At 33.4% G+C, this 25,235-nt stretch overlaps 1 protein-coding gene across 5 annotated transcripts in view; it reads right to left on the minus strand.

The window, feature by feature from the left end:
* Positions 1–1,101: 1,101 nt before the first annotated feature.
* CLEC2B (C-type lectin domain family 2 member B) overlaps positions 1,102–25,235 on the minus strand; it is a 54,830-nt gene continuing 30,696 nt past the window's right edge. Inside the window, exons 1-7 of one of the 5 annotated variants that reach the window (XM_038576758.1) lie at positions 24,441–24,586; positions 23,705–23,795; positions 16,119–16,208; positions 6,397–6,560; positions 3,462–3,565; positions 2,327–2,462; positions 1,102–2,194 (exon numbers count right to left, since the gene is read on the minus strand). In XM_038576758.1, the coding sequence (XP_038432686.1) occupies positions 2,354–2,462; positions 3,462–3,565; positions 6,397–6,560; positions 16,119–16,208; positions 23,705–23,795; positions 24,441–24,443 (561 nt within the window). In that variant the 5' untranslated portion in view covers positions 24,444–24,586 and the 3' untranslated portion in view covers positions 1,102–2,194; positions 2,327–2,353. Of the gene's footprint in view, positions 2,195–2,311; positions 2,463–3,461; positions 3,566–6,396; positions 6,561–16,118; positions 16,209–23,704; positions 23,796–23,937; positions 23,979–24,051; positions 24,226–24,440; positions 24,587–25,235 lie in introns of those variants that run through there. The other 4 variants (XM_038576760.1, XM_038576759.1, XM_038576756.1 and 1 more) reach the window with 4 other exon arrangements.

Raw genomic sequence — 25,235 nt, forward strand, 5'->3', positions numbered from 1 at the left:
ATCTGTTTTTGTTTTTGTTTTTCTTTTTTTTTTTTTTTGGCAGAACTTCTGTTTAAAGAAACAATTTAATTAAAATGTATTACAAAATTCATGAGCTCATGAGAGGTGTTATGATTTATCTATAAATATTCAGAATAGTGGATAGAGGAGATCGATTATGCATTTGCTTATTGTCCAGTGAGTGTGCAAGCAGGTTTTTCATAACGTCCACACATTGCTTCTTCCTGCTCAGGTCCAAGGACCATCTCCTGCTTCTTTCCTGGTAAGAGTGTCTTTCCTGACTAGTTTCATTTCTCCTGAGTAAAAGGTAACAATGGAAAAAAGTATCTTAAAAACAGTGGTGGGGGTGCAGCCCTGGAGGCTCAGCGGTTTAGCGCCGCCTTTGGCCCAGGGTGTGATCCTGGAGACCCAGGATCGAGTCCCACGTCGGGCTCCCTGGATGGAGCCTGCCTTTCCCTCTGCCTGTGTCTCTGCCTCTCTCTCTCTCCTCTCTGTGTATTCTTATGGATAAATAAATAACATCTAAAAAAAAAAAAGCATAACGGGTAGTCTTCTAGTTATAAAGGGGAAAATTTCCATGTATAAAATAAATAAGAGATGAGGATACAATGAGGAATATACTTATTAATAAGTAACAACTGTAGGGTGACAGAAGGTAGCTTGATTTATCATGGGATCACTTTGTCAATGTATATACACGTTACATAACTATGTTGTACATTTAAACTGTTATAATATTGCATTCTAAGCTTCCATAAAAAAACAAACAAACAAACAAAACAAAAAATATAAATTAAAAAGAAAAAGGTAGCAATGCTATTATTACTCACACTATCACGGCTCTTAGAAATTTGTTTTTATTGAAACAACATGGATCTCCTTGAGTCTGCACTTGCTTAGTATCATTTACTTCATTCTGATTACATTTATATCATATTTTCATAAATATTCTTTTCCTGTGACTCAAAGGTTGGGGCTGGAATGCATTGATAATCACAAATGTAAATCTCATCTAAAATATGCACAAAATATGAACAATAATTAAATTTTTTAGACTTTAAATTTACCATTCACAATTTCATCAATGTGAAACAACACATCTTCTCATCATATCTTCATTGAATTATTGCAACAATAATCCCAATAATCCCTCCAGAGAAAATTTCAGGGCAAGTACATTCATGAATTTAGGCACAGGAATATTAAAAAATAAATAACAGAATAAATCAATTGAGAATAAATATGATATGACATAATGACCAAGTTGAATTTTATCTAGGAATTCAAAGTAGTTATTTAACATTAGAAAACATGTGTCATTAACATTGAAAGATTAAGAAAGAACATCAAAACAGATAAAGAAAACAAAAACATACAAGAAAATTTTAAAAAAATTCAAAGTCCCTTTCTATTAAAAAAACCTTTTTAAGGAACAGGAATAGAAAAGAACTGCCTTAACCTAAAAAAGGTGCATAAAAAATTAAATAAAATGCTGATAATGTTGAAATGTTAGAAACATTTTCTTTAAAATGTGAGACAATTCAGATATTCACAGCCCAAATTGTCTTGGCAGTTCTACAAATTTTAATTAGACAAGAATTAAGTAGTAGTTATAAGAAAAAAATAAAACTTATTATTAGATGCTATTTTTATCATTTTAAAAAAATCCACAAATTATTAGAAATTATGAGTTTTCAGAAAGTATGTTGAGCAGGAGAAGAATAATGCAGTTACATTTCCACAAAAAAGTAACTATTTTAAAAAATAATAAAATTGCATAATTGTAAAAGCCAGATACATTTGATGAGGACACACATAATAAATAACATGCAATGACTGGCTAGAAAAACTATAAATCATATAAGAAGAAAAACACCAATGTCAGTTACATATTACAAATGAGTAAAGAAATAATATAAATATAACACTTTTTCTTAAAGTATTTTATTTATTTATTCATGAGAGACATAGAGAGAGACAGAGACACAGGCACAGGGAGAAGCAGGCTCCTCACAGGGAGACCAATGAGAGATTTGATTCCCGGACTTGGGATCATGCTCTGAGTTGAAGGCAGATGCTCAACCACTGAGCCACCCAGATGTCCCAATACAACACTTCTTAAATTGATCTATAGAGCCCATGTAAGTACAGGAGTCTTCTAAAATTGATGTAAAAATGTAAAGATCCAGGTCATCTGAAAAATAAAGTAAGTTGAAGGAAATTATGTGAATAATTATTAAGATGTATTACCAGGTTAGATCATTAAAGCAGTGAAAAATTAACTTATATATAGAGAAAGAAAAAATATTACAAAAATCATGGGTACCCATGTTGTAATTCCACTATAGAAACATTAGTGCATTTTCCTCCTGCAGATCCATTTTCTTTCTGCATAGCATCTAGCTGTTGCTGCACCATCATCATCGAGGTAAGCACATTTTTCATTTCCTCTCACAAGAAACCTACAAGGGATTAAACATCACTTACTAAAAAAATGCTCTGATTTCTCACTTGCCCAATGACCCAATTTTTTAAAGTATCTGTACAGAGTTCTGAAAAAGTGTGCTGTGGCAGTCTTCTCTGATACAGAGGAAGATATCTGTACCAAATTAGACTGAAAGAGTCTCTCGTCCAAGAATTTTTATAACTGTTAAACTGATGTTAAGATAGTGATGTGTAAAAAAAAAAAAAAAAAAAAGATAGTGATGTGTAATCAGTGGAACTACCAATTTATATAAACCAATAATTCTTAGCACAAGGCGATTTTGCTTTCTGCTCTCCACTTCGCTTCCCAACACACACATACACAAGTCACAATTGGCAACATCTGGAGACATTTTGGGTCGTCACAAAGCAGGTAGAGGGATTGCCTAATAGAAAAAGCCAGAGATATTGCTAACATCCAAAAATGCATGAAACAGCACCCCTTCTCCACAACAAAGAATTATTCAGTCCAAAATGTCAGTTGTGTTGCTGTTGAGGAATTCTAATATAAACTAAATAGTAAGTGGCTGGCAGTCACCATTGGGGTAGTTATGCTAAGATCATATGTGGAAGATATAATGGAAGTATAAAATGGAAGATATGAAGCTCAAATAAAATCAGGTTAAAATCAACAGTTAAGTTTAACTTGAACTGTAAAAGATGTCAGCAAAAAGGCAGCATGAACTTTGAAGAATAGATATAAATTTGAGAAGACAGGTTAAAAATCAGGCAAATGTTTTTTGGATTTTCTTTTTTTTTGGTTTGTGTTTATAAATCTCAGATCTTTGTTTTCAAAATACTGAACTAAGATCTCCCTCTTATCTCCTGATTTCCAAAGTCCCTGGTTGATTTCTTGGAACTAATCTCAATACATAATACAGTTTTCCCTCCCTCACTTTTTCCAACATACACCCAAAGGTTCTGGAGAAGGTTATGTTATCCAAATTTTTAATAATCTCCAAAAGAAAGAAACTCACCATTTCTTAAATATGGTTCCATTTACCCATCGTCCTGATTTATTTTCTGTCATTTCCAGTCCAATCCAGTGATCAGAAGTGCATTTGTATCGCCTAAGAAAATTCTTTAGAGACAACATAAATTTTGTTTTATTTTTTTAGCTTTTACTACAACCTATTGTGTCTCCCTTGCTTTGGAGGTTGTGAAAAGCAAGGCAACAAATGTTCAACTGCTGCTTCACCAGAAAATAGCTATAGGATTTTGAAAAAAATATTTTATCCTCTGACCCTTAGTTTTCCTACTTGTAAGCAAATATGTGAGATAAGTTTTCCTTAAGATACTTTTTGATTCCAAATTGATAAAATTTCAATATGGAAATCTATTCCTCCAGGATCTTAACACTGTAAACTCCTGGAAAGCCAGAGTTTGCAATTGACTTCTTGCACAGCCTTTCTAATCATCAGATATGTACTATAATGCTTTCTCACTTCCCAGTAAATACTAGTATATTGATTTTTAATATTATGTTTTATACTTCAGATACTCTCCCAATAAGATTGCTTATCCACATGGAGGTGCATTGATGCGCCCACATGCACACAGACACCCTTCATCTATCCAATTCCTTTAGAATTTAATTCTCAAATTTTGTTTTTCTGCCCCAAATTTCTATTTCTAAAGAGATCATTCAGGAGAAAAATACGATTTTATCCTCATAGTTCACCCTTTTCATTCAACGTGGAAATTTCTTGTTGCCTTGGAGCCTTTTTAGCCATAGAATTAGACACAGAAAGTCATTGAGTCTATTATGCCACTAAATACCTGGTAAACCACAAGTTTGACATTGTACCACTCCATGTTTCAATTTTATGATAGATATAAGGGATACAGTTCACAACACTACGGTCCATTTTTATTAACAGTGACACTAATAACCTTTGGCATTTTAATATACTATTTTCTCCATCATTTCATAAATGTATTTGAAAAAAATATTTAACTTATTGAACTAAGTTTTGAGTTTATAAAAGAACACATTAATCAAACACTTTCCCTGGATTTACAGGGCTTCATTTATAGTGAAGAAATTTATGTAAACATAGAGTTAGAAAATATCCTTCTGGACGAATAGAAGATTATGAATTAAATAAATACAAAGTGAAATTTTAGTTTACAAGAAAGAAATATCTGAATCTTTATAGGGCACTTGCTTATTGGATGTGCTCCAAGAGGTATATCTGGAAAGGAGGAGTAGAATATTCCATGGTAAATAAAGAGGACAAAGAAGAAGGAAGAAGAGGGCAATTCAAATTTTAGACTTTAGAAAGAGCTTGCTTGAAGACAGAAAAAAAATATGAGAAAGGATAAATGTATTGGCCATCAACACTCTATATGTTATTGGATAACTAAGAAAATTGGATTAGTTTAAGTAGTTGTGGTCTTAGTATCAGGGAACCAGGAGGTGAGCTTCCTAAAGCCTGTTCTTCAAAAAATATTAACTATTATTTGCTCACTAAAAAAACACTCGTGGCTTCTTGTTAAAGATATAAGATAACTTTATGTAAGGGGAAATATATATGAAAAATATTTCATGACAGAAGCTATATCTCATTTTAACTAAGGAAAAGATTTTGTAATCTAAGTAAACATATGTAACATTTAATTAAGTTGTTTTAAATAAACAGTCCTTTAAAATTTTTCTATATATTATTTTTATCACTCCTTTACAGATAGCTTTACATTATTTTGTCACTCACTTAAATTTGGCCCAAGTTATGTAGTAGTACATATAGGTAGATGACCTTCAAGCTATATTAGGAAATTGTAGGATCAAAGTCTCTTTTCTTGATCCCAAGGGTATAGTCATTATTAACTGATATATTTAATGATGTCTCAAGTTCAAAACTAATTATTTTGGTGTGCTTATATCTTTGTGTTCCATGATATGCACTATTTTTGTTAGCCTTTGCTGACAAGATTCCTATAAATGAAGATTTTAAAAATATTTTGCCTTGTTATTTCTTTATCTCTCAAAATGTTATTAGTACTCATCATTTTTCCATCTTGCTGCTAGTTTAGGGATTTTCTCCCAAGAGGAACTGTAAAGGACAATTCAAGAATTTGTTTATTTATTCATTTGTTTTTTATTATATCTCACACATGAGTGAAATTATATTTTGACTTTAACTTTTAAAAAGACTAACCAAGAGTAAATATATATGCTTAGCACATAAATGACTCAAGGAAGTATTTATTAGTATTTTTAGTCCAAGTCCAGAAGTATTTAGCTTCACAAACCTTTGTTAAATTTCTAGATTTCCTTTACTCATAGAATTTTTGTATGTAATCAACATTTATTTAAAAAATGTCCATTAAGCTTTTAATTTGTACCTGCCTTTATGGTATAGAAATGCGGCAATTTCAAATAAAACATAGTGTGTGTTTACAGGCCTTTTAGCTCATACTTCAGTCTAAAAAGACTTTCAGTTACATATCTATTCTATTACTGGTAGTTAGTGCTCTGATGGAAGTTGATATGGGACCTTGGAGAAAGCAAAGGAAGACTGAGAAGTCAGAGGTACTTTTCTCAAAGGATGTAGACTTAAGAATCCCATCCTTCCTGAAACAATTCTGTCTTCGTGGTGTACTAACTTTTAAAAGTCCCTGGACTGGTGTACTGACTTTTAAAAGTCCTTTAAAAAGGATTCCAAATATTTTCAAGTTCTTCTTTTTATACTCCTTAAAATACAAAGATAGCTATCCAGTGTACTACTTGATACAAGTCTTACACTATTCAAACCAAACATCACCAGGTTTTTCAGTTGTATCTCACGTGGCATGTTCTAAAAATCTTCTGCATAGACAGGCATATGTGAAAAATTTTAGAAATCGTAATACCATTTGAATATTTCCAAAGTCCCTATTTAAGAAATGTAAGAATTGTGTATTAATTACCATTTCTTCCATGGTATCAATCATAGTTAGGTCAGCCTGTTGACTTGTACAGTTGTGTCTACTTGAAGTCCAATCCCCTTCTTCTTTAGAAAAATAATAGCAATTGTTCTGGAAACCAATCCAATCATCTGGGCAGGAATACTGAGTACTCCTATGTTCTAAAACTAGAAATGAGATGAGACAAACACATATATTAAGGGCCAGATGAAATAATGTGCTACAGTATTTTGAGATCAATGGGGAAAGACAAGATTATGTTGTAAAAAATTATGATTATGACCAGAATTGCATATCACATAACAAGCTGAAAGACAAATTTCATGTTAGATTAAATGACAACAGTTCAGGATTTGACAGGACACTGATGTTCCTTTCAACTCCAACCCCAGTGATACAACATCCGTTTCATGATATTTTACTTGTGTTAAATCACCTTTACCACTTTTGGGTAAGTGAAATATAATGAAATCCTAGCATTATCTGGGGGTAATAAAAATACTAATTTATGTTAGACTGTCATACTCTAGGGCATATGTTTTAATGTATAAGAAAGCAATGAAAATAATAAAATAGAATATGTAATTAAGAGTATGTGTGTTTGATTGCTTATTGTCCACTAGAACGACCATCACTGTATGGCTCTGAGTTAACCACTGAAAAGAACCCAGATGAGATTTTGAAGGTGGAGGTAAAACAGAACCTTTATCCTTGGAGAATTAGGTAAAATGAACTTCGCAGGCCTTTTAAGGAATTTGCCTTTAGTGGTCTCAGCATCCAGATGTATTCTTAGATCTTCCTCTAATCTCTAGGTTCTCCAAACTCACTAGTGCTTTCAGCCAAAATCACTAGTGACTATTTCTCCTCCAGCTTTCCAGACCGTTGCTCCTCAACTCCTTCCACAGTCATGCTATTCCTAATTCCCATGCTAAAGTCCTATTTTTGTAACTTTTTCAGTGTCTTTTTTCTTTTGGGTACCAAAAGTGAATCTAAGGGCACAAAACCGGCAGCCCAGTGGCTCAGAGGTTTGGCGCCACCTTCAGCCCACGGTGTGATCCTGGAGACACAGGATCAAATCCCACGTTGGGCTCCCCGCATGGAGCCTGCTTCTCCCTCTGCCTGTGTCTCTGCCTCTCTCTCTCTTTCTCTATCTCTCTGTCTCTCTCTCTGTGTCTCTCATGAATAAAGAAATAAAATCTTTAAAAAAAATAAAGGCACAAAACCTTAATGATGAGCTATGGTATTGGTTGTCCACGTGATTCACTTTGAAGGCATTGATTCAAACACCAACCATAAATGAGATGCTGGTGATCTATAGTATGTGAAGGTAAAACAGTTAAATTATCACCTATAGTCACATGATGCCAAGTACCTATAGAATGTAAAACTTTTACACCTTTTTCTTTTTTAAATTCCAGTTAGTTAACATTCAGTGTTACATTAGTTTCAAATGTACAATATAGTGATTCAACACTTCCATACATCTCCCTGTGTTCATCACAAGTGTACACCTTAATCCTCATCCCTATTTCAACCATCCCCTACCTGCCTCCCTTCTGATAATTATCAGCTTGTTCTGTATAATTAAGAGGTTGTTTCTTTTTTTAAAAAAAAAATTATTTATTTATTTGAGCAAGGGATTATAAGAGCAAGTGAGAGAGCACAAGCAGGGGGAGCTGCAGAGGGAGAGGGAGAAGAAAGCTCCCCATCAAGCAGAGAGCCCACCATGAGGCCCAAGCCCAGTACCCCAGGATCATGACCTGAGCCTAAGCTGAAGGCAGACACTTAACCAACTGAGCTACCCAGGAGCCCCAATAATTTGTTTCTTGGTTGTCTCTCTCTCTTATTTTTCCCCCCTTTGCTTCTTTGTTTTGTTTCTTAAATTCCACATATAAGTGAAATCATATGGTATCTTTCTTCTCTAATTTATTTCACTTAGCATTATACTCTCTAGCTCCATCCATGTCATTGCAAATAGCAAGACTTCATTCTTTTTCATGGCAGAATTATATTCCATTCTGTGCATATATCACATCTCCTTTATCCATTCAGCTATTGATGGACACATGGGCTGCTTCTTTACCTTGGCTACTGCAAATAATGCTTCTATAAACATGCGGGTACGTCTATTCTTTTGAATTAATGTTCTTGTATTCTTTGGGTAAATACCCAGGATTGTGATTGCTGGAGCACAAGGTAGCTCTATTTTTAACTTTTTGAGGAAACTCCCTATTGTTTTCCAAACCCAAAGTGCATGAATATTCATTTTTCTCCACATCCTCACCAACACCTATTGTTTCTTGTGTTGTGGATTTTAGCCATTCTGAAAGGTGTGAAGGAATAACTCATTGTAGTTTTGATGTTTTGATTTGTATTTCCTTAATAAGTGATAATGAGCATCTTTTCATATGTGTGTTGGCCATCTGTATATCTTTTTTGAAGAAATATCTGTTCATGTCTTCTGCTCATTTTTAATTGAATCATTTGCTTTATTAGGTATTGAGATTTATAAGTTCTTTATATATTTTGGATACTACCTATTGATTGGATACTACCTATTGGATACTATACTATCATGCTAAATAGTGCATGAATCAAAGGGAGTGGTGAATTAAAAACAACGCAGAAAGAAAGACACATATTAAAAAATTAGAGCATAAATCAATTGGATAGACAATTAATGTAAAATTTAAAAAGTCAACAAACTCATAATTTGGCTTCTTAAATAATCTGAAAGAGGATGGAACACAAGATAAACTGGTAAAAAAAATTAAAAGAGAGACATAAAGAAACATGTTAGTAAAACCAGGAATTAGATAATTTTTAAAAAAATACAACTTAGCACAACTGACCAAGGAAAAGTAACAAATATGAAAACTCTCTAGTAAAAATTAAATATTTAAGTTTAAAAATTATACAAAAAATTCTACAGAAAGAAATATCCCAGTCCAGATGGCTTCAATTATGAACACGTCTGATCATTTGGGAAGATATAACAACAATATTGCACAACCTCCTTCAGAAGATGTAATAGGAAGAAATACTATTCAACTCAATTTTTAGAAGCCAGCATTATTTTAATTTGAACATCTAACAACAGTATTATAGGAAAGGGAAATTACAATTCAGTCTTTCATGAACACATGTACATATATAAACAAAAATATTAGCCAATTTTTAAAAAGATTTTTATTTATTCATGAGAGACACACAGAGAGGCAGAGAGATAGGCAGAAGGAGAAGCAGGCTCCTTGCTGGGAGCCAGATGTGGGACTCAATCCCCAGACCCAGGATCATACCCTGAGCTGAAGGCAGATGCTCAAGCACTGAGCCATCCAGGCATCCCAAAATATTAGCCAGTTTAATTCAAGAGTGTTAAAAGGTTATTATCGTATGATCAAATTGAATTTATTCCTAAAATGTAGTAAGTTTAACACTTAAAAAATTCTATATAATGCAACACAGTAACAGAAAAAAGACAAACTATGTACCATAGAAGATGGAAATAAAATATTTGATAACACTTCATACTCTTTCAGAGTAAAACCTCTTTGATAGCTAAGAGTTAAAGGGAACTCCTTTAATTTGAATAAAAATAGGGGATCCCTGGGTGGCGCAGCAGTTTGGTGCCTGCCTTTGGCCCAGGGTGCGATCCTGGAGACCCGGGATCGAATCCCACGTTGGGCTCCCGGTGCATGGAGCCTGCTTCTCCCTCTGCCTGTATCTCTGCCTCTCTCTCTCTCACTGCGTGCCTATCATAAATAAATTTAAAAAAAATTTTTAAATTTGAATAAAAATATCTACAAGTAACCTTTTTTTTTAAAAAAAGATTTTATTTATTTATTTATTTATTTATTTATTTATTTATTTATTTATTTATGAGAGAGAATGTGTGTGTTCCTCAGCTGAGGGAGGGGTGGGGGGGAGGAAGAAAAAGAAGCAGACTCCATGCTCATGACCTGAGAACTCCTTTAATTTGAATAAAAATATCTACAAGTAATCTTTTTTTTTTAAAAAGATTTTATTTATTTATTTATTTATTTATTTATTTATTTATTTATTTGAGAGAGAGAATGTGTGTGTTCCTCAGCTGAGGGAGGGGTGGGAGGGGAGGAAGAAAAAGAAGCAGACTCCATACTCATGACCTGAGATTACAGCCTGAGTTGAAACGAAGATTTGGCTGTTCAATTGACTGAGCCACCCAAGTGCCTCTACAAGTAACCATTCTTAATGGAGAAATATTTTAAAAACTTTCTCATGGAATTAAGAATGAGATAAGGATGCAACCCTAACTACTTCTCGTTAACCTTGTACTGGAATTTCAAGCCAATAAACCAAGGCAATATACTAAAAGGTATAAAGATTTCAACATATTAAATAAAAGCATTTCTATTTGCAAATAATCTGAATGCTTACATAAACTTCCAAATGAAGATTAAGATAAGTTGCTTAAATTAATGATTAAACATAAAACACACATTAACAAATTTAGAAGGAAGGAAATCATGATATCTGCCTTCAGATCACAATGGAATTAGACTAGAAGTCAATAACAGAAAGCTGAAAAATTCCCCAAAACATATAGATGAAACAACACTACTCTAAATGGCACATGGACCAAAGAAGAAATCTCAAGAGAAATTTCAAAATGTTTTGAACTAAAGAAAAATAAAAACACAACTTATCAAAACTTCTGGGAAGCAGCGAAGGCAATGCTTAAAGGAAAATACATAGTATTGAAAGCATACTTTAAAAAAGAAGTATCTAAAATCAATCATCTAACTTTTCATCTTAAAAAATTAATAAAAGAAGAGAAAAGTAAACATAAGTAAACAGGGAAAGAAATAATAATTATAGTAAAAATCTATGAAATTGAAAGGAAATTAACAGAGAAAAATCAACAAAATCACAAGCTTGTTTTTTGCAAAGAACAATAGGACCTGCCAGCTTCTACCCAGGCTAACTATGAAAAATGAAAGAGGGGACATCACTACAGGTCTTATGGAAATTTGAAGGATAATAAAAGAATACTATGAATAACTCAATGACCCAAAATTTGATAACCTAGACAAAATGGACCAATTTCTCGAATAACACAATCTTCCAAAACTCAAATGAGAAAAAACAGGCAATCTGAATAGTCCTGTATCTATTAAAGAAATTGAATGACTAATTAGTAATGTCCTCAAACAGAAAGGACTAGGCCCAGATGATTTCACTGGTGAATGCTACCAAAAAATTAAAGAAGAAATTATACAAATTCTGTACAATCTCTTTCAGAGGATAGAAGCAGATGAGATACTTCTCAACTCAATCTATGAGGCAAGCATTGCCCTAATATCAAAACCAAAGATATTACAAGAAAAGGAAACTACAGACCAATATCACTCATGAACGTAGATGCAAAAATCCTCACAGAATATTAGCAAATTGAATCCAACAATATTTATTTATTCATTTATTTACTTATTTATTTATTTAGAATCCAAAAATATTTAAAAATAATTTTATACAAAATGGGATTTATCTCAGATCTGCAAGGCTGGTTGAGCATTTGAAAAACAATTAGTGTAATCCATCATATCAACAGCTCAGAAGGAAAAATCACATGATTCATGATCAAATGAATAAAATCTATCACATATGAATAAAATATATGACAAAAATATAACGCTTATGACACAAACTCTCAGTAATCTAGGAATAGAAGGGAACTTCCTCAACTCAATAAAGACTATTTATTAAAAAGAAAAAAAGAAAAAAAACCTACGGTTAATGTAATACTTAATGGTGAGAAACTGGTGGCTTTCCCACTGGAATAAGCTTTCCCTTCTCACCATTACTTTTCAATAATCATACTAAAAGTTCTGTGTAATATGATAACGCAAGAAAAGAAAATCATAGGTCTACACATTGAAAAGGAAAAAATAAACTGTCTTTGTTCAGAGATGACATGATCATTCTATAGAAAATCTGAAAGAACTAAAAACTGAAAACTAATAAGTAATCATGGAAAGGTTGGAGTATACAAGTTGACATGCAAAAGTCAATTGTTTTCCCACATACCAGCAATAAAGAAGTGTAACTTGAAATTAAAAACAAAATATTATTTACACGAGAACCCTCCAAAATTAAATATTTAAGTATGTCTAATAAAATATGTACTATATTATCTATATGAGGAAAACTACAAAACTTTGATGAACAAAATCAAAGAAGAACTAAACAGTTTTAAGAGAGACATTCTATGCTAATAATTAGGAAGATGCAATCTTGTCAACATGTTAGTTCTTTACCCACTTGACCTATAGATTTGATGAAATCCCAATTAAAAGCTAGGCAGGTTATTTTATGAATACCAACAAACTAATTTTAAGGTTTTTATTGAAAAGCAAAACGTACAGAATATCCAACTCAATTTGGGAGAAGATAAAAATTGGAGAGGACTGATACTACCAACATCGAGACTTGCTATAAAGCTACAGTAATCCCTAAGACAGTGTAGTATCGATGAAAGAATAGACAAAGCAATGGAACAGAGTAGAAAGACCAGAAATAGACTCACATAAATGTAGTCACCTGAACTTGGACTAAGGAGCAAAAGCAATATAATTGAGCTAAGATAGTCTTTTCAACTAAGTTGCAGGAACAACTGGACATTCACATGCAAAAAAATGAATCTAAACATAGACCTTACATCCTTCACAAAACTGAACTCAGAACATATCAAAGACCTAAATGTAAATACAAAACTGAAAAGCTTCTAGAAGATTTCATAGGGGCAAGCCTTAATGACCATGGACATGGTGATGGTTTTTTAGATAAACACCAAAGGCACAGCGTATGAAATCAATAATGGATAAGCTGGACTTGGACTTCATTAAAATTAACCACTTTTTCTCTGTGAAAAACAATGTCAAGAGAATGAGAAGAAGAACCACAGGCTGGGAGAAAATATTTACAAAAGACCTGTCTGATGAAGGACTATTATCCAAATATATAAAGAACACTTCAATCTCAACCATGAGAAAAGAAACAACCTAATTAATACATGGTCAAAAAGCCTAAACAGGCACCTCAGCAAAGAAGATAGATAGATGGCAAATAAAAAGAAGAAAATATGCTCCACATCATGTGCCATGAGGAAAAGGCAAATGTAAACCTCAATGAGATACTACATACTTAGAACAGCTGAAATCCAGGACACTGACCACACCAAGTGCTGGTGAGGATATGGAGCAACAGGAACTTCCATTCATTGTCAGTGAGAATGCACAATGAATGGTATAGGCATTTTAAAATACAGTTTGGAGATTTTTCATGAAATTAAAAACTCTTATCATACAATTCAGCAATTGCACTTTTTGGTATTTACCCTAAAGAGTTGAAAACTTATGTTCACATGAAAACCATACATTTCTTTGGTAACGCAGCTTCATTCAGGATTGCCAAAACTTGGAAGCAACCGAGATGCTCTTTGGTAAGTGAACAGATCAATAAACTGTGATGCACCAGACAAAGGAATATTATTCAGTTGAAACAAACAAAAAAATAAAACAAAACCTCTCAAACCATGAAAAGACACAGGGGATCCTTAGGTACATATTACTGAGTGAAAAAAAGCCAGTCTGAAAAGACTACATACTGTATTCCAATTGTACGACATTCTGGAAATGGCCAAACAATGGAGACAGTAAAAAGGTTAGTGATTGTCAGTGGTTGTGGTTTGAGGAGAGAGGAATACATGGGGCAAAGAAGATTTGGGGGCACTGAAGATGCTCTGTAGAATACCATAATGAAGGATACATGCCATTATACAATTTTCCTAATTCAGGATTCACAATATCAGGACTGAATTGTAAACTATCGATTTTAATAAATTGCTCCAGATCAGAAGACTAAGTGAATGAAGGAAAATACATTTTGACATGATACCCAAACACTAATAACAATCAATTTTAAAAGCATTATAGTTTTGGATCTGAAATTAATTAAAAAAATATAATAAATGTTACAATGGAAATTCTAGAGTAATATTCTCATGCATTTGGAGTACAGTAAATTTCAGAAAGAGGATGTAAAAGTAATGGTAGAGAAAATTTTAAAAAATTAAAAATACCTAAAAATTAAGAACTTCTCTTCACTGAAAGACATCATACAGAAAAGAAATTTAAGCATCATAAAGAAGATTTTTACAATACTTACAAATTTACAAGGTAGATATTTACAATAGAAATACAAAATACTTTTATCTATTATGTTAAAGAACATCTGTGAATCAACCAAAAAACAAGGAGCTAACTCAATAAAAATATAGATCAAGTATTAAAATACACCCAGCACAAAATACTATGACTAACTGAGCAATAAATATGACAAGGAACTTAACAGTATTGGTCATCAGGAAAATGTCAGTTAAAATCACAATGAAGTATTAACACTCATCAGAATGACAAAAATGGGTAAAACTGACAACAAAGTGTTGACCAGTATGCTAAACAACCAGTATGTCATGCACTTTTGGTTGGATTATCTACAATCTATGGACTCATTTGCTAATGCTGACCTATACATACTCCATGGTTTAAAATTTTTTCTCATAAGTATATCCCAAACAATATCCGCTACTCACTAAAAGTCTAAAAGTATAAGGATGTTAAAAGCACCGTAATTTGCAGTAGTCAAAATGTGGCACTACCTGAATGTCCATCAAAACTAGAATGATTAATAAATTAATAAATAGTGTGAAATACTCTATAGTGAAGATCTGAAAACTACAACCTGAGGCCAAAATCAGAGCTAAAAGTGTTTTCACATTTTAAAAATAATCAACACAATAATAAATAGAAAAACAAAATAGTTATAAGAAGAATAATATTTTGTGACCATGGAAAGTATACAATATTCAAATTTCCATGTTTAATTTTAGTGAAATGCAGACAAGCTCAACTGTTTACATATCATATGTGGCTGTTTTGCACTACAATACAGAATGGAACATTGTAACACAGATTGTATGGCTAACAAAGCCAAATTTATTTACTATCTTTCTCTTTGCATAAAAATTATTCCAACCCCCTTCAACAATGAATCAATGAACTTTTGCTACATGTTATGTATGGAAGAATCATACAAACATGATGTGAAAAGAAAATAAGATGCAAAGAATACAAAAAATTGTATGATCTTATTTATGGAAATATTTTTATTTTTTAAGATTTTATTTATTTATTCATGAGAGACACAGAGAGAGGCAGAGACACAGGCAGGGGGAGCACAGGCTGCAGGGAGCCTGACGTGGGACTGGATCCTGGTCTCCAGGACCATACCCTGGGCCCAAGGCGGTGCTAAACTGCTGAGCCACCCGGGCTGCCCTGAAAAATTTTTTAAATGGGCAAAACTAACCTATGCAACAGATATCAAAATAGTGATGGGAATGTTGGTAGAATGTGAGATTATCAGGGTGAACGATTTTGTCTTACTCATTTTTGCATCTCCTCATGCTTTATACAGGTCAAGAAATTCATAACTATTCATTCATTGATACCCATTAAATGAGAAATGAATACCCATGGATACCCATGAATAATGAGAAAAGAGTGCAAATAATGAGAAGAGAGTGTGAATAATGAAAAAAGATCATGTTTGAGGCAGAAAAGAAAATGATCATTTGATAAGAAGTCCCAGAAAACAATAAGTAAAAAATATAAATGTAATTTACTCACCTAGGACAATAATTAGAAGAATATTTAAAATGAAGAATATTACACATAAAACACGCACTAAAATTGTCATCTTACTCTTGTCCTTAACATCTGAAAAAAAATTTACATTTATAAACAAGTGAAAGAGAGACTAAGTTTACATTTATAACCATAACCAACAAAATTCAGGAAATTTATTCATATTTCACAAGATGATACAAACATACTGTTTCTGTTTGTTATATGGAAAAAAGCAACAACAACAACAAACCTGCTTTTTTGAAATTTCTCAGGACATCCTTACATTCAATCTAAGTGTTACCATGGATTTTATTGCCATAGCGCAAGGAATCGAATATGTATAATTCTTTAGGATAGAATTTCTTAACACCTGGAGCCACCCCCAGGCCTTCAATATCCTTCTCCTCTGGTACCATATCAGCACATCCTAACACTCCTTGAATATTTCTAAGAAAATCTACTTTCTAACTAATGAAAAGTTTACTTTAAAGGAAAGATAGTATAGCATTTTTAGAAGTTCATGAATAATCAATCCAAAGATTTGGAATTGAGCTTTATGCTACAAACAAACAAAGGGAACTTGAATGAGATTTGGGGGTGGGGCTGGTATTTTCTCATCTGCAAAGTCAGTAGAAAAGATGAGAAAAGAGCATGTCTGAGGCAGAATAGAATAAGTTTTTGATGAGGAATTTTTTTTATTGGTGTCTATTTTGGGGAAAATGGTTCATAAGATTTTCGAAATAAAACACTTATTATTTATATGATTCTAAAGTATTCACCTTTATTGTAATATATTATGAAATTTTAAAAGTTGCAGCAGTTACTTTAAGATGGATGGTACACTGATTGAGGGCATTTATCACTCCTATCTTTTCCCTAGTGAAGAGCTATTCTTTTGTTGGATGAAATTTTTTCCTTTGTGGATGTATGAGAAGATATTAAATTTAAAACACATCTAAATTTATACTACATGGACATAACCAGCCTTACCATTTGGGTCAACATCCTTTCATCCATATATCTCCCTAATCCTATTTTCACACATCTAACCTTCTCTCACAAAGACGCATGATTTTAAATGAGTACAGTCATCAGATACCCACTCTTTTATATTCTGATGATATCAGTTAGCAATTTTTCTTCTCATGTGTGGTTCTTAAGAATGGCCTCCAATGAATCATACCCCTCTGTGTCCACCAACCCTTTGACACATGATCCTGCTATTTCTCCAACAATATGATGAATTGTTGAATTCCCCAACACTTGAATACGCATCACCTTGTGCCTTGCTTTAACCAACAGACTGTGGTAGAAGTGACCCTGAAACTTTATAGCCAAGCCTTAAGACACCTTGTAATTCCTACTTACACTGTCAGGAGACATGAGCCATTCCTACTGAATCTCACCTTATCCTTATACTGTAAAACCACAAGCAATGCAAAGCAAAAGCAAAATACAACCATTGGTATTTTAAGTCACTAAAATTTAGGAATGGTTGTTCATTCAGAGCAACTGCTGAACTTATGCATCATGTAAAAGAATAATTTGACATAATTTTAATGAATGATAATACTTTTAGGTAGCCATACTGATTTTTAAAAAGTCCTCTTCTGATGGGTATTTATTATATTATATTATTTATTATTTATTTATAGGCTGTTCTAGCCATTTTACTTTGAACTAAAATTAGAATGAGTATAGTTTAAATATCTTGCATGGTTCCCTAATTATACTCTTAAGAAAAAAATTTCAAAAAGAAACAAATTGGCATATATTGATTGGATGTTCTTCTAAAAGTATGGTGGCAATCTATACTATCAAGCATAATGTATGAAAATAAAAATTCATAATAAAGTAATTTTTAGAAGTACCAAAAGAAGGGAGAGGGAATGCCACAAAGTGAAAACTAGCATTGTTTCTTAGCCACCAAACTGTTATTTCAACTATGTGAGAAACAGAATTAAGAACTATGTTTGACCTATGTTTTTCTATCAAATTTGTGAAAAGTCCTGTCATTAGTTGAGCATTTCTTCTGACCATCTGGAATTTCAAAGCTACACAATGAACATGAACTGCAATGCTTCACTTGTGAACCAGCATTGTGTTTGTTTGTTCATTCTTTTTTTAAAAAAGATTTTATTTATTTATTCTTGAGAGAGAGAGAGTCAGAGACACAGGCATAGGGAGAAGCAGGCCCCATGCAGGGAGCCCATCATGGGACTCGATCTCAGGTCTCCAGGATTACACCCTGGGCTGAAGGCAGCACCAAACCGCTGAGCCCCCCGGGCTGCCCTGTTTGTTCATTCTTTACAAATATTTACTAATCACCTACTCAGTGCTAGTTTCTACAAATTTAACCCTAAACAAAAAAAGACATAATCTATTCTCAATCAGATTGGTGGAAAAGACACAGTCAACTGAAAAAAAAAAAAACAACTTTAAAATTACAGATTGCAACAGGTTCTGGAAAGCACTATGAGGGTGCTCTGATTGATAAAGGGAAAATGAGCAGAAAAGAGTGGTGGACATTCTGTGGAAGTGACATTAAAATCAAGACAAGAACAGCAAGTGCAAGTGTCTTGAATCAGGAAAGAATTGAAAAGAATGTGGCAAAGCAGAACACCTTTGATAGGGTCAGAATAGCCCAGAATAGTGACTAGTTAGGAGCAAAATGATGCTCAACTTCGAAGGCCCTGGGAAAGTGACTTGGCTTTCTTCAAAGTATAATGAGGAGCCACTGAATTGTTTTAGGTGGGTGTTTGGCATTGCCAAATTTGTGCTTTTCAAAGTGCTCTCTGGGGCAGCCTAGGTGGCTCAGCAGTTTAGTGCCGCCTTCAGCTCAGGGCGTGATCCTGGAGACCTGGGATTGATTCCCCATAGGGCTCCCTGCATGGAGCCTGCTTCTCCCTCTGCCTGTGTCTCTGCCTCTCTCTCTCTCTCTCTCTGTCTCTCATAAATAAGTAAAATCTTTTTTAAAAAAAGTTCTCTCTGCCTAGTGAGTGGAGAGACTATTTAGGGAGCTAAACCAGGGTGGTAGCAGTGGAGACCCAAAAAAAAAAAAAAAAAAAAACAAATCAAATGGAGCACTTGGAGGCCACTGGTATCCTTGATAAAATGGTTTCAGAGTCATACAGAATAACAGATTGCTGCAAGTAAGGAAGTGAAAATAGAAAGTAAACTCAGAGAGCCTGTGCCATGTGAAGGAGAACAAGCAAAGAGGTAGTTAGAATGAGATGAATGGTTATTATAGGGGTTTTTAAAAAAGGATATAACACATAATGTTTTTTCTGTGTATTTAGGGATGATTTAATATGGAAGGGATAGATTGTTGGTGTAGGCAAGAGAGAGAGAGGGAAGGAATAACTAGATTAAGAAGAAGAATCCCTGCACAGGCTACAGGGGTTGCAGTCTGAAGTACAAATGGAAGGAGTATTCCTAGGTAAGAGAAAAGAGCCTCCCTCCAAAGTCATAAAAGTCAAAAAGAGGAGAAACAAAACATACAACCTGTCTTTTCAGCCTTTGTGGTTCTCTGTATGCCTCGGTTCCAAACTTTAGTCCAGGCTCTTTCTAATGGGATTTTTTTTTTTTAATTTTTATTTATTTATGATAGTCACACACAGAGAGAGAGAGAGAGAGGCAGAGACATAGGCAGACGGAGAAGCAGGCTCCATGCACCGGGAGCCCGACGTGGGATTCGATCCCGGGTCTCCAGGATCGCGCCCTGGGCCAAAGGCAGGCGCTAAACCACTGCGCCACCCAGGGATCCCTCTAATGGGATTTTAATCACCTTTCAAGTGTCACCTTATTAATCTCTCTAATTCCTATTAGCTTTCTATAAGTATCAAGTATCAAGAAAACAAGTACCTTTCTCCTTTTTCTATGTTATGAGTCAAGTCAGTTTGTCCTTATGACATTTTATTTGCCCATGAATTGGCAGAGTGGATGAAGGAGTATTATTGTTATAAATATTACAGGTTCAAAATCTTGATTAAAATTTTAGAGTGTATAGCTTTATTTTCTTACCTCTTATAATCCTATTATCTCTTCATCCATTAAATAATACTATCTATTTTTAATTTTTTGTATTTTATTTTTTTTTGAGAGAGAGAGAGAGAAAGAGGGAGTATGCAAGCAAGGGGAGGGACAAGAGGGAGAGAATCTCAAGCTGACTCCTCGCTGAGTGTGAAGTCTGACTCAGAGCTCATCCCAGACCCCAAGATCATGACCTGAGGTAGAGTTAGACACTTTACTGGCCACCCAGGTGCCCTTCCCTTCTCTCTCTCTTTTTTTAAATTAGAGAATACATATATGCTATGTTTTCAGAAGGTCTGGCTTATAATAGTAATTAAATAAAAGGAAGCTGTATTATTTTTTCTTCTGTTATAGCTCTTCCATCTTTCCATATTTTAATTTAATCTTTCCATATTTTTTCTTCTGTTATAGCTCTCCAATTTTCCATATTTTAATTATTGTGTATGTGTGTGTCTGTGGGGGGGGGAAGTGAAGATTACTGTAATATCAGGTGGAATTTTTTGAATGTATTTATATATTTATTTATTTATTATTTTAAGTAGGTAGTCAGGCTCTTTGGAATACTTTCCTCCAGAATTATTGCTGAAAGAAAACCCAAAACTGCTCCAATCAACGATCCTTCATTTAAAATGTATACACACACACACATTCATATATATCTTATTAAAAGGATGATTCTAAAAACTAAGGAGGGATTTTAAAAGAAGAAATGCCTCTGAAGTCAACAAGAAGAAAGAAGGGTAATATTCCATTGTATATTACTCAGCCATTAGAAATGACAAATACCCACCATTTGCTTCCACGTGTATGGAACTGGAGGGTATTATACTGAGTGAAATAAGTCAACCAGAGAAGGACAAACATTATATGGTCTCTTTCATTTGGGGAATATAAAAATAGTGAAAGGGGATAAAGGGGAAAGAAGAAAAAATGAGTGGGAAATATCAGAAAGGGAAACAGAACATGAAAGACTCCTAACTCTGGGAAACGAACTAGGGGTGGTGGAAGGGGAGGTGGGTGGGGGGGTGGGGGTGACTGGGTGACGGGCACTGAGGTGGGCACTTGACGGGATGAGCACTGGGTGTTATTCTATATGTTGGCAAATTGAACACCAATAAAAAATAAATTTATAAAAAAAAAGAAAGAAGAAAGATGAGTACACACTTTCTATTAGTATGAGAAATGCTAATTTGCATTACAAAAACAGTAAGAGTCCTTTCCATGGCGAAGTTGGCAAGATATCAGATCATATAATTTTGTGGTGCGGTGAGAATGCTAGATCCTGCATGTAGATGACACCAGGCTCAATAAGATGCACATGCCATGAACGTAGCAAAGAAACAGTGTGGCCTTTGTTATAAGTGTAGCACAGAAACAGTGGGACTAGAACCAAAAGGCTAATTGATGTTGGCATATATCTTCTCATAAATAATAAGAGAAAAGAGATGACTGAAGACTCTCTCGGTACTTTGATGCCACATAAAAGCTAAAAAATATCATATAACACTCTCAGGAGGGTGCCAATTTGGAGTGACCTTTAGTTTGATTTAGGACACTGATGAACTGAACATTTATTGCACTTCCTAATATGCAGGTACATATTTAAACAAACACGCTACATGTTTGTTCTCTATTTAATCTGTCCACTTCCGGAGCCCTGAAATCTACTTTTCTACATTCAGCATAAATAGCTTTTATTTTATAAGCTCCTTCTCTATACCCTTAGGCTCAGTGATCAATACCTGTACACTGCACAAATTATCCAAAAACCAAGAAGAACAGAAAGTACTGGTTTCCCACTATGAATTTAGTAGTGAGAGATGAATTTCAAACAAGTTGCTCACCCTCACAATGTGTTAACAAGGGATGTAAAAAATAGATAACAATAAAAGCCTATTTAATTAACAATGTAACTAAAATAGTTCTAAACTCATCCCTATCATAATCTAAACATAATCTAAACAACTAAGGATTCCAGTTACTTTCCCCATGGAAAAGCATCAGACTCAAGTCATTTCTTTTCATTTCTGACTCTGATCTCCTGTGCTCCGGCTTTGGCAGCATATGTACTAAAATTGACAATGATCGTTTCCAAGGAGAGGTTAAGAGGTAAATTCCAGGGTGACCAATGAATTTAAAACTAAAAAAATACACTTTTTCCTAGCTGACAGCTATGGAAAAAAAAATCATAAGTTACCAAGAAGCAGAAAGAACATTATAAAAGAAAATATTAAGAATATAAAAGAAATATAACCGAATATAAAAGAAAATATTAAGAAAATAAAATATTAAAAAATAAATTATAAGTTACTATAAAAATCATTAACTATTACAATGGTGTTTAAGTTCAAATTATATATCTATAAATGCTATGTATAATATTATACATATACATAATATTATTTAGTAAACTACAGACTATATTTATATACTATATATCATTTACTTATACCTGAAATATATAAATTCATATTGTTGATTGATCTCTGAGATAGAGACTAACAGATTTTATGAGTGACTAAAGAGCATTCTCAAAACTTTTGATTCCAATATTTTCATGTTATCGTCTAATATTTAATCCCATTGTCCCCAGCCCTCTTTGATCTAATCTTAAACAAAATTATTAAATTGTCAAAAAAATGAAGAATAAGTATTTATACATCCTATATGAACTGCAGTAACAGTAACTCTTGCTGGTTGCATGTCCTGGTATTTGAAAATAAATTAAACAGCAAATATTTAGAACCCATCAGAGCCTCTAAATTGATTTAATGCATTTTAGCTTTATTACCTCTCTTCTTCACCATATTTTGACTAGAAATACTGCTGTTAAAATAACTTTGAAAGATTGTTTCTGCTAGATTTAGAGTTTAGATCGTACATATTCTGAACTTGCTAGTTAGTATGTCCAAAGCTACCAAATTGTTTTCTCCTTTCTAGTTGTAAAGTGCATTTTCTTTGCTTATCTTTCTTAAGATTGCCAGAGACAACTTCAAGGATATCAGAATACTAGTGATTATATATAAGAGCCCGATAGGGAGATCATCTTTCTGCTATTAAGAAACCCTAAAGCCTGGTTTAGCTTGACTCAACTCACTATCCATAAACAATCTTTTACAACATTAGAAATCTTGGCCAAAGTTTTCATATTGTGTCTGCATTCTGGGCCTTGAATGAGTATGTGTATCAAATTTAACATTTTCTCCAGTATTGGTTTTATTAAATACTTAGTAAAAATGAAATTAAATCTTGAACAGTTTTGAGCTGTAGTTAATCCCTCTCCACTACCAGTTAAAATAAGATACAGTGAATCTCCATTTATAAGACAAAATAGCAAAAAAAAAAAAAAAGACAAAATAGCCAATTACAAATCTGAATTTTATTGTTACAAATTTCATTTTATGGAGATATTAACTCAAAAAAGGATTTTTCGTCCTCAATGGAAAAAAAAAATAACAAAATCTGTTCCATACCTTGGAAAGCTTTTGACATGTGCATTACGTGTGATAATTTCCATCAATAACATTCATTCTGAACAACTTTAAATGTCTTACCTTGCTTCTTTGCATCGGTTCCTTGATTGCTGTTATCAATGAGGGAAACTACCAGGCTTCCTGTCATCCTTTCCAAAACCTCTCTGCAAAGCTTTAAATATAATGCAAAAATGTTATTAGTCTTTTTTATAGCAGCTCCAAACTCGTTACTCTATTTTAGAAAAGCAAAACAATTTTAAGCAATATTTCTTAAAATGAAAGTAAAAATGTGTCTGATTGAGTCTCGCTATTACCTAACCACAATTTCTTCTGTAAAATGAAAAAAAAAAAAAAAAAGGAAACCACACACACAAAACAAACACCATTTACTAAAGACGGAAGAAGTTACTTAAAAGTAAAGAACTAACAGGCTCATATTTTCCTATTTTTTTCAGCAGAAGATCCTTATTGAACAAAAATATATTCAAGAGGCTATTTTTTCAATTGTTTCAAGAACATAACCGGGGCACTTCCAGGGCCGTAGGAGATAAGGATACTAATTAATTAAAAGGCATGATTTAAGACTTGTGTTTAGACATTTGCTCAGACACAATAATCATATGTTTAGAAAGACAATCTTAAAGGTGACGAAATCAAAGAGAAGAAAGCTATGCTTCAAGCTGGCTACTGAAGCAAGAACAAAAACAATTTTCTCTCTTTCTCAGACACAATCATGGCTGCATGCACACCCACACACCTCTACACAAACAGGAAAAAAAAAGACAAAAAGGAAAATAAAAGATACTCAGAACATTACCATCAATATTCAAGACAGTAGTGCTATCAGGCTAGTGTTAGGTTGTCAGGAAATAGGTTCCTTTTCAAATCTGTCCTCATAAGAATTTTCAAATGTTTCATATCCTTTCAATAAATACATTAAAAAAATCTACAGAGGCAGGTGATGTCATACAAGCTGCTTCAGGATTAACACCACATTTGTTCTGACAGGGACACTGAAGGGAAAAGGAAATGAGAATGGAGAGGAGAGTAGACAAAAAGTAAATGAAAAGAAAAAAATGTGAAAAGAATAATCCCATTTTATACAGGATTAAACTCTTCCAGATGGCCTTAAATATACAGCTCTGGTCACTTCTATCATCACTCAAAATTATTCATGATAAAAATGCAGATAACAAGATCGTTCCTTCCATTTTGAGACAGAAAAAAAGACTACAAAATTGGGGAGGAATGAACATTTCTACGTATGTCATCACCAAAATATTCTATCCAGAGGACTATTAGAAATTCACATATAGGAGAATATAGGGATTGCACTATCATGGCTGAGTGAAATTTAGTTTTGTTCCTAAGGAAAAGCAATTAAGGTATGAAATTTCACTCAAAATATAAAACATTTCCATCACCTCAAAGTGTTTCCTAATGTACCTTTACAGTTCATCCCACAAACCAGGCAGCCACTAAGCTATTAACAGAGATGAATTTTGCTGGTTTTAGAATTTTATATAAATAGAATGGTATGCATGCACCCTTGTGAGTCTGTTATCTTTTGCACAGTAAAATGTTTTTGAGTTTCATCCAGATTGTGGCATAG

The sequence above is a fragment of the Canis lupus genome, chromosome 27, assembly GCF_011100685.1.
Source record: "Canis lupus familiaris isolate Mischka breed German Shepherd chromosome 27, alternate assembly UU_Cfam_GSD_1.0, whole genome shotgun sequence".
Classification (NCBI taxonomy): domain Eukaryota; kingdom Metazoa; phylum Chordata; class Mammalia; order Carnivora; family Canidae; genus Canis; species Canis lupus.